The sequence below is a fragment of the Chionomys nivalis genome, chromosome 8, assembly GCF_950005125.1.
Source record: "Chionomys nivalis chromosome 8, mChiNiv1.1, whole genome shotgun sequence".
Lineage (NCBI taxonomy): Eukaryota > Metazoa > Chordata > Mammalia > Rodentia > Cricetidae > Chionomys > Chionomys nivalis.
The window spans coordinates 19,582,270-19,593,206 of NC_080093.1; the positions used below are offsets into that span (position 1 = coordinate 19,582,270).

At 44.9% G+C, this 10,937-nt stretch overlaps 1 protein-coding gene across 1 annotated transcript in view; it reads right to left on the reverse strand.

Moving 5' to 3' along the window:
• Positions 1–10,073, reverse strand: part of Dntt (DNA nucleotidylexotransferase) — a 31,660-nt gene extending 21,587 nt beyond the window's left edge. Inside the window, exon 1 of the mRNA XM_057779936.1 lies at positions 9,871–10,073. Within this exon, the coding sequence (XP_057635919.1) occupies positions 9,871–10,073 (203 nt within the window). The remainder of the gene's footprint in view (positions 1–9,870) is intronic.
• Between the last annotated feature and the right edge of the window lie 864 nt (positions 10,074–10,937).

Genomic DNA, 10,937 nt, shown 5'->3' on the forward strand with positions numbered 1-10,937 from the left:
AGTGTCCCAGCTGACTAAAGACAAGGCACACACTGGACCTGACTCCTGGACCTTCACACGAGGAAAGCAGCAGTGGACAGCATCCCAGGTTGAATGAATATACATACATACATACATACATACATACATACATACTATGTGTTGGATCATATATATACATATATGTGTATATATACATATATAAGATATTAGCAAGAATCATGTAAAATAGAAATTTAGGGAAGATAGAAGATGAAGCTCTCTCTAAAGTAGTACCTAGCAGGGTGCAGGTGGTTTCAGTAACTATTTCATTTCTGTTCATGGAAGACTCTGATCCAGTAATTTACAAGTTTGTCTGATGAAAACTGAACTATATTTTTTATATAAGAACCTAAAGTTCAAAGAGAAATAGGAGTAAATGTGCATATGCCTGCCTGCCTGCATCAGCTGGAGATCATAGAGCTAAATGCCTTAGATGATGAACTGAGAAGTTCAAAGTCAAGGAGGGCTCACTCTCGACAAATGGCGCACCTGCATCTTCGCAGCCTACATGAGACAGACGGCTAATGATGTGCATTCTGAACAGACAAAGGTCAGGGTGAGCTTTAGAGAAGGAACAGAGTTTGGGTGAACTGAGAGAGGCCCATGGGAATTGTTCTGGAAGAAAGGGACAGCAGGGGATTGATGGGATTGACGAGACAGACTGGGAGGGGCATGTTAGTTGTAGAAATAACTGAGCCAGTAGTGACAAGGGTCTTAAATACCTTGTTCAGGAGCTTGGTTCTTCTTATCTGGGGAGTTCAAGCCAATGCAGACTTGTGCAAGCAGAACACAAACAGTGTTAGTGTGTCATTTTTTAAAAGCTAAGCTGATCCATACAATGCTTTGGAAGGGAGAGGGTTGGGGTGGGAATATGTAGGGAAATAACAGACGAATTCCTGGTACACTTGAAGAGAAAGCAGAGGAGGCGCAGAAGGGTGTCTCACGGAACACCCTGGAGAAGGGGGAGCTGTGTCGCCCACATAGAGCATCCTGGAGAAGGTGGAGGGGGAGCTATGCCACCCACATAGAGCATCCTGGAGAAGGTGGAGGGGGAGCTATGCCACCCACATAGAGCACTCTGGAGATGATAGAGGGGAGCAACATCATTCACACAGGAATCACAGTGATGTAAATCCCTGCTATTGAAAGAAGCTGCATCTCTTTAGTGGAGAAGTAGAGACTAGAATTGAAGTTGCTTCTGGTGTGCTGCACTTAAGGAAGCAGATCAAAGTGAAAGTGTCTGATTGGCAGGCAAGACTTGAGGCTGGTATCACAAGACAGGCTAGAGGTTGGACCTGAGGCCATTGGGGTGTCAGAAGTAAGGTGAGGGCAGACAACATTTCATAGGGGCCAAGGCATGGCAGGTAGCTATATCCCTATATTAGGTCCTTATAATCCCCAAAACTATTTGTAGTAAATTCCTTGAAAGGTTCTTAACATCAAAACTTTAAGGCAACAACAAAAGGACTAGTCAGTTCATAGAGGAGGCGTTAGTCCATCCATACCTCCGCCCTTCAGAGGGAAACGGTTTTTCATTATAAATATCTATAGATATATTAGCTATATTATTATAGCTGTTATATCATTGTTTGTTATAATACTAAGAAAACACTGATGCTTATTCTTCCTTCATTTCTTTTATTGTTTTTATAGCCCTATATGATTTTTTTGCTTCCCTCCCTTCCTCTCCTCTCCCCTTCTACCCTCTCCCATGACCCCCATGCTACTAATTTACTCAGGAGATCTTTTCTTTTTCTCCTTCCTATTTAGATCCATGCATGTCCCTCTTAGGCTCATCTTTGTTGTCCAGGTTCTCTGGGGTAATACTTATTTTATAGTAATGGAATTTTGTCTGAGCTCAGAGAGAAGAACATGCTGAGGGGGTCCTGATGCTCAACCTCTAAGTTCCTCCTCTACTTCCCTTTCTACCGCTGCCCACCACTCTTTTCCTGGGACTTCCTGGGATCTCTTAGGCAGGACCCAGTTCACACCGTGTATGGGAGCCACACACCCCTCTTAGGTTTCAAAACAGCTTTGTAGGCTATGGCTCTGCATTGTGTGAAGGAAAGCTGGGATGGAAACTTCCGATTCCTGTTCATACAATTAGCAAAGCAAAATCAACATTGTGTCCTCAGAAACAACAGCAGCAATACATATAAACAAGCCTCCTGAAAAGGTTTGTTATGCCTTACACTTCCAAAGGATGACTTCCATCAAATGATGGCAAGAGCATGAGGCCAGATGGTCACACTCTGGAAGCAGGGAGAGAACAGGAGGTAGAACCCAGCAGTCAGCTACACAGAAAGAAAAGACTTGAAAGTAAGAGAATGACTCATTGGAGAAGAGAAGTTTTCACCAGGATAGGGAGAGGGTGGGGAATAAAAACACTGCCATTCATTCTATACACATAAAACTATTAGAAAATTCCTCAAGGCTTACCCCAGTGACCCACTTCCACCAGTAAGACTGTACCCCTGAGAGGTTCCATAGCTATCACAGATAGTGTCCCCAGCTTGGGACCAAGCATTCAAATATATGAGTTTATGGGGGACATTTTACATTGAAATGATAGCAGTTCCTAAAGTCTGTGATGTGGGAAACATGAACTCTTTCTAGTGATGGTGAAGCCCTGGGATAAAATCTTGATTGGTGAGTTAAGCTAGAAGAATAACTTGACGCATTTTTCGAGGAAGAATTGAGATTGTAAGTATAAAAATGAGGTGTTCTAAAATAAGGGCTGTGTCAAACAGCTAGCAAGAAGTCCTCGGCTACAGCAAGCAAGAGAAGCAACAAAGTCATGGCTACAGTCATGTGGATGCATGAAGAGTCATGCAGAGTTCAGTACCAGGCCACGGGGTGTCAGCCAAGTAAGAAGCAGAAATTTGAAGTCAATATTTAAAGCTCGTTCTAACTTGATATTGCCAAACGAGCTTTATTATTTATGCTTAAATTAAAGCACTGAGTATTTTTTTTTGTAAACTGGTCCTTTACCACAAATAATTTCAGAAATTCAATTTTAGAGGCTCTGTCCATCCTGGCTCACTCCTCTTGTGCTCCTTGGTGTCTAACCCGAGCTGACATTGCCTCTTTGGGTTGGTGGCTGTCATGGTCTCCTGCAGACAATTCTCTCTGACTGAACACTTCTTCATGTTGAGTCCTGAGTCTCATCAGATGGTATCACAGGGTGACTTGCCCCCTCCAGTGTGCTCCCCTGACAATTCCTTATTGATGCACTCTGACAATAAATCTATTTGGGAACATATGGATTTGTCTCTGCTCTGAGTGCCTCAATATTGAAAACCCAAGAGCACTGAGGCACTGCCGTATGCCAGGCGCTGGTATTAAATGTTAAATACATTAAGTGCACACGCCATGCATTTAATTGTTAATAATGCTGTGAATCAGGCATCATCAGCTCCACACAACAATGAGGAGAGACCTTGGGAGACATTAAAAACCCTACCCTGCTAATAACTGCAGGGGTGGAATTTGGATCCTGGTCTGTTTTAACCCAAAGCCTGTGAACTTGAGTAGCCATGAGTTTGCCCTTGTGGGTGACTCTGTGCTTGGTTCCCGAGCAGAGGAATTCCATGCTCAGTTCCCTTTTACCCTCCTCACAGCAGATTATCGGAATGAATGTCACGCCAGTAAGACAGAGAAGGAATATCTGAATAGGTGCCATGCTGGAAAGCAAACGGTTCCTCCGAGGGGCAGAGATATGAATGGAGACACTCTGTCACGTATCTGCCCAAGAAGCCCTGTGTATAATTAATGTTCTCCTATTCTATGTCAAGTGTCTGAACTACAAGACTATGGGAGGTTAGAGCTGTCCCAGGAAAGCGGAAAATAGCTGTTGTGGCTGCACACCAAGATGGAGGATCTGCAGGGAGGCCACAACCGCTCTGGGTCTCCAAGGGAGCCAGAGGAGCACCACGAAGTGAGGACCATTTGGTAAACAATGCTGCCTCCACCGAACACTCTCAGTGCCTGGCTTCACCCTACGTCTCTTTACCTAGTCTGCCTCTGGATGCAGTTACTTACATGAGTGCTGGGAATCTGAACTCAGGTCCTTGCGCTTGCAAGGCAACCACTTTAACAACTGATTTCCCCAGTCACATTTATACAAGATTGTTTTCTCCATATCAGACCATGGCTTTTATGAGAGAGGAACTAATTTAGTGGTTCAATAAGGACAACTAAAAGAAGCATGATGAGAAGGGGAAGGGTAGAGGAAAATGGGTAACAGGTGTGCAAATACATTTGAAAGGAATAAGTTGTGATGCTCACCCCCACCACACACACACGGGTCACAATAGCCCATCCTTTATGTCATGGAGAACTAGGAAGGAGGCGCTTGGTGGCTCCAGACACAGAAATAGAGCTAGAAGCACGAAGCACTACATTTGATCCTTACTCATACTCATTGCACACACATTTTGAATCCTTGTTCTTAGCTGTATAAATATGTACAGTTATTATATGTTAACTAGAATATATGTGACAAATATAATTTTATGCAGAAATTCCAAATGTTGCCAGAATTGTCAGGTGGGGCTCAGGTGTTCAAAAGTTGCATGTTATGGAATTATCCTACAAATCTTGGCGCTGAGTATTCCCATGTGTTGATCTGCCTATCCCTTTCTTCTCTCCCTAGCTGGCACCGCCTCATTCCATATTATCAGAGAAGCCTTAGATGAAGAAGGGAGACAGTCATTGTTACCCCTGCCCCAACCAGTGTGACTTTCTGAGCTCTTTTGGATGTTCACCACTTCCATGGTTGTCTCTGTTGCCTGGGAGAAGTCATGTTGGGTATTTTGTAAACAATGACTTTAGCAGTATTTATAGTTAAACTGAGCTGCTTAGAGAAGCCGGCTTAACCCACCCCCACCCCAGCTCAGCCAGTTCTCTTAGCAACCAGTGTGTTTCAGAATCCTTGAAAGTAAAGTGGCTGAGGTTGATTTCAAACAACACAGAGCAGCATCAATAGTGAGAGCGAGCTTTCTATTCCAGCCCCGGCCAGGATCTCACCTGATGCTTTCTTTAACTACCTTTAATGGGATTATGAAATTTCTCATTAACTTGAAATAGAAAGTAGTTTGGATCAGAACAGGAATAAATTTTCTATTTTTTGCTCTTGAATGTTTAAAAAAATAAAGTTTTTATTAGGTTAATGATTACAAAAGTAGAGACCATAGACTGAAGGAAAAAAATACAAAAATTACTACCAGGGTCCTTGGGTGGTTTAATAGTCATCAGGTAAATTACTGTCTGAGCAAATATCTTTTTAATTTTATGAGTTTGGAACCACATTGGTGCCTGCCCAGTGCCCAGCAAACCCAGAGGCAGGCATTGGATCCCCTGGGACTAGAGTTTCAGTTGGTTGTAAGCCACCACGCAGGTGTTGGGAATCTAACCTGGATCCTCTGGGAGAGCAGCCAGTGCTCCTGTGAGTCCTCTCTCCAGCTACCACAACCTGCATGGCTTATGGCCTTGACCTGACTGGGGTGGTGAGGGAGTGAAGAGGGGACAGATACTAAAGAAATGAAAGACCCATGGACACAGCAAAGCTGGAATCAGGTGGGCTATGTACATTCTGATGGAAAAGCACCAGCTAAGAGTCGCTTACTTTTATACGCACTGCCAGAACAGGGGAAGGCTTTGCCAATTTCCCACGGGTCTGCAGCATTGGTCCTCGGTCTGCTGGTGCCCATGTCAACATGGCACATTCACTCAGGCTTTCCCCTGCTCCCCACATCTAGTCCCTGAGCAAATGTCTTCCGAAGTCCAGGCTTTTTACCATGGCAACAGAAAAGAAGTCGAGGGGCCCCAGAGTTGACTCAGTGGTTAAAAGCTCTTGCTGCTCTTGCAGAGGTTCCAGGTTCCGGTTTCCACAGAGCAGACACTCACAGCCCTTTGTGATGGTGTGAGAATGATTTTCGCTTTCAGTGAAGACAACACCCTCCACAAATGTCATTAACGTCCTCCATTGCAGGCAAGCTGCAATGAACTTGGCCAGATGATGCTGTTCTCTGGTGCATTTGCAGCAGTTTGAGCAACATTAGCAAGTGTGAAGGTCCTAGATGAATAGAAAGATGGGACTTCATCCTTCTTGGTCACAGCTCCTCTGCCTCAGTTGCCATTATTTGTTTCAAGACATAGGGGAATGTAGCAAAATGTATTTATAGAGAAGAGTGGATGACTGGTGGGAGCTTTCAAGTAGCTCACCCTATAGGAACTCAGGATGCAATTGGAGCAGAGAAAACAGGAGATTTGAGTCCATTTTTTGAGTCTGGATTAGGTGAGTTGAAGTTAGCAATGTGCTATAAAGTCTAGTAAATCCAGTATCCTTTTTTTTTTTTTTTTTTTTTTTTTATGTTCAAAACTACATTAAGGGACTTGGTGTCTCTTCTCACTCATGTTTTAGAAATCAGCTTCCTTTGGCACATAGAAGAGTGGGACATTCTACTCAAAAAACATATTCGTGATAGAGAGAACAGAATCACTCCAGAGAGTTTAATACATTGAGAATCTCAGGTAAGGTAGGACCGAGACTGGTCCTCTTGGCAGCCAAAAGTATACAGGGGCTATGGACACTGAAGAATGCTTCTCGCCTTGGGCTTTGAATTTTACAAACCAAGAGAGAAGTGTAGCCATCACCATTAATCAGTACCCTTGCCCTTTTATCTTTTAATTAATTTTTATTATTAATCATTAATATTATTGTACATGTGCCTGCGTGTTAACCTATGACATGGTGCACATATGGAGGTCAGAAGTCACCTCGGTAGAGTTAGTTTTCTTCCTCCTCTTCCTGGGATCCAAGAGTTGAACTTAGGTTGTCAGGTTTGCACAGGTGACTTCATCTGCTGAGCCACTTCGCATGCGCTACAAGTATTCTTTCTTTATAATAATGATGATGACGGTGATGACAACTGCAACTGTTTCTGTTATCTGTTATTACTGTTAATTTTTTAATTACATTTTTAAAAGTTGAGGTTTTTTTTTTCTTCTTCTTCTTCTTTTTGGTTTTTTGAGACAGGATTTCTCTGTGTAGCTTTGGAGTCTGTCCTGAAACTTGCTCTGTAGACCAGGCTAGCCTTGAACTCACAGAGATCTGCCTGCCTCTGCCTCCCGAGTGCTGGGATTAAAGCTGTGCACCACCACCACCCGGCTTAATTAATCAACTGATTGATTTTTTTAATGTATGGAAGTTTTGCTCGCATGTGTGTCTGTGCAGCACTGGGGTGCCGAGTGCCAGTGGAGCCGTCAGATCTCCTGGAATTGGAGCTGCAGATGGTTGAGAACTGCCCTGTGGGTGCTGGGAACCAATCTGAGTCATTTGGAGGAGCAATCGGTGCTCTTAACCACTGAGCTATCTCTCCACCCACAAATTAAAAGATTTTTTTAAACATTTATTTATTGTGTGTATGTGTGTGTGTGTGTGTGTGTGTGTGTGTATAGAAGTAGGGGCTGACTTACAGGAGTTGGCTTCTTCCCTTCTACCGTGTGGTTGCCAGGGATCAAATACAGGTCGGCAGGCTGGGCAACAAACACACTTGCCCACTAAGCAATTTTGTAGGTTTTATCATCGTTTTAAAAAATGTATGTCTAAGGCCAGGTGTGGAGGTACATGCCTTTAATCCCAGCAGTTGGGAGACAGAGGCAGGAGGATCTCTATGAGTTTGAGGCCAGTCTGACCTACATAGTGAGCTCTAGACAGCCAGGATATCTAGAGAGACCCTGTCTCAACAAACAAACAAGTATGTATTTGTTGAAAAAGAAATTAGAAGACACAGAAATATGAACATACGCCTTCCCACACCAGATAACTGCTTTTAGTGTTTTCATGGGCTGCCTTCCTGCTTACTGCTGTCATCTGACCTAGTTTATATTGCGAAGAAACAATCTTCTTTCAGTTTGGCTGTGCAGGTCAATGGAAGTAATCAGTTAACAAGAGAATAACGCACTTTTCACTGTGAACTTTGCCAAAGCATATTGACATCCTTTCTCTTGTTCAGCATCACACCAGATAGAACACCGATCTGAATGTTAGGGAGCCAAGAGGAGAATGCACAGAATCACAGGTCTGGGAAGGGTCAGAGTCAGGAGGTCTAGAAGTTTCTTCCTACAGAAATTAATGACTCTGTATCTGGGCACAGAGATTCTGTTAGCACCGGGGCTTCTGCTTCCTGTGGTTTATTTTCCTCTACGGCGCACACATGTGTTGAGTGTGTCCGTGCTCTCAGCCTGAGAACTCCGCTCCATCGCAGGCACAGCGGTGGCTTGCTCGCCGGCACCCGTTTCCTCTGTCTCCGGAGCGGCTGGCACAGTCCTGGCAGTCAGCACCCAAGGCGCCACTCTGCCTCTTCGATTCCCTTTGCCGACAAAGTTCCCTGCTTCCTGATGACCACTCTAAACACCTGACCCCGCCAACCTGCTCTGTTGGTTACTCAGTCAGTGGGCCTCCACCTGAAGCTTGGACCGTTTACCAGAGCGCTTTCTGAGTAAGTGGCCCCAGGCGGACGGCTCTCACCTTCCTCGCTGGCCCTTGCTCAATTTCTTTACCATGAAAAGCAGCTTCATATCTGTTTAAAATGTTCATTTCTGTTTTTAAATTTCTCTTTAAATTTTTTTTTCGGTTTTTGTTCCCCTCCTTGATCTATCTAGTTTCTTTCTCTTTGAATGCTAACACTGTATGTAAGTCTAACAGATTACAGTAAAAAATTAGGTGAAATTAGGATTGTGTGTAGAGAATGTTCGGGAACAAAATTGAGAGTGACCATAATGACTTAAAACGAAACAGAGCAGGAGACCATGTGGGGCAAGAACTCAGAAAAGAGAACCCCAGAAACTCAGGAAATTTTGACTGGGGATATTTTAGCAAACGAACAAATTGTCCCCTCAGTTTGGTGTGTGGAATTTGGCATGCCTGGTTATTGTCGTTGGAAATGTGTCTCTGTACTGCTTCAAAGCCCGCATTTTACCAGCAAGAAATGTTTGACAATCTTCTTGTCAAAGTCAAAGACTTAAAATTCAAAACGTCACATAAAAGTCATAGCACCCCTGACATGTTATGCTCGGCCCATTCCTGCACAGTCGCACACAGTGAACCGAGGGGGTCACCCACAGTCCCCACCGCAACCCCAGCAGTTCTGTCTGCAGCCACTGTGTGTGCCAGGGTCATTACTGGGGCTTTCTGAATCACTTCAATTCTCCTCATTGATTCAAGACGGTGAATGTATAGAATATTCAGAAACACCATGGTAACCGCTGCTTCCTGACAGTGACTCTGTCTAGCTGGGTCCAGATGGTGGCTTCAACTACCTGTTTCCCTTTTATCACAGCACTCTGTGGTGGCATCTGTTACCCCTAGACAAACACCCTTAACCAACATCCCATCCCGAAGCCTACTTGGCCTGGACCACTCTTTGGAAAACCATCACCAAGGCCACTTAGGTGTCCATGGCGAGCCATCTCAGCCTGGCCCACACCCAGCCAGGTGTGTGTCAAGTTAGAGACACACCGTCAGCCCATCCTCTCTACCCCAAAGCAGCAGTCTAAACAGCTGAACCCAGTGGTACTGGCTCAGTTTGGTAGAACATGGAACTGAGTGATTTCCATGTGAAGTTTTCTGATGAATTTTTTCTTATCACCCCTGGGCAGTTCATCTCAGAGTCAGACATGAGGAGGCAGGTTTTTAAAAATCTTATCTTTTGGTGCCAATTAGTTCCCATCTGATCTCATTCAGCCTGCACCCGTCTTGTCTCCCTTAGCCAGCTGTCTCCTTGGGTCCCTTGGAGATGTCCTCAAGGCCCCCGCCTGCTTGCCAAGTGACCAGGGCTGTCCTACCTGAGCTCGCTTTCCACCCTGAACCCTTTCCTCCGGGCCAGCTCCATGAGGAAGGCTCTTCGAGTCGTTCCCATCCTCTTCTCCAAAATGAAGAGGACCAAGTCTCGAAACCTGATGTCGTGAGATGTGGTGGCCACCGAGGTACCCGTCTGCCTGGGCCTCTTCTTCCGAGGACCCAGGTGGGCTGCCTGCAGTGGATCCATGGCAGCAGACGATCTGGCTCTGCCTGTGCCGTCAAGTGGTGTCTCCTACATCAGGGCTCTGATGTCATCTCAGCAGCAGACTCTGCAGCCAGGAGTAGCTTTCTGGGTGCCACCCTGGTGACAGCTTCCTGCCGAAGGAATTTCTAGCTCTGATCAGTTCCTTTGGCCAAGGTGGAACTCATAACAAAGAGTCAGTCAGTCTACCTTGTGTTTCACATGCTCGATGTCCACAGCCCCCCAGAATAAGCTGGGGAAGAAAGTGGGAACCCCCCGCTGGCTGAGTGCTATGTCTTAGTTCTAAGTGTGTTCAAACCCTTTACGTTGCATTTTTTAAAGCCGTGCAATCTTCTTTTCATTAAATTTGCTTACGGGGCAAGGGGGTATGTGTGTGCAGGCCATGGCATGAGTGTGGAAGTCAGAGTCAGTGTTCTCCCATTGAGGTCCAGAGATCAAACTTGGTAAAGATGCTCGCTAGCCACTGCGTCATCTTGCTGGCCACTGTGCGCTTTACTTATTGCTCCTCTTTCACTCCGCTTTTATTGTCTCCCCTTGGACATTACGTCGGATGTCTGCGTTTTGCACAGGTGTCACGTTGCAAGTGACTGTTTTGGTTTTTCATGAACGGTATCTGTGTTTCTCTCTCTGCTGGTTACGATTTTTCTTAAAGCCTCTAACTATGATTTTCAGATCTCTGCTCTATGCTCCTGCTTTAAATACTGTCATTTTGTGGTGGGCATAGGGCCACAGGCTGTGAGCACATTTTATAAATAAGGAGCCAAGGTTCAGTCACAGTCCATCACAAAATAAGGGGCAAATGAGATCTTAAATGCAGTTCTTCTGGCTTCCGATGTGATGCATATCTTG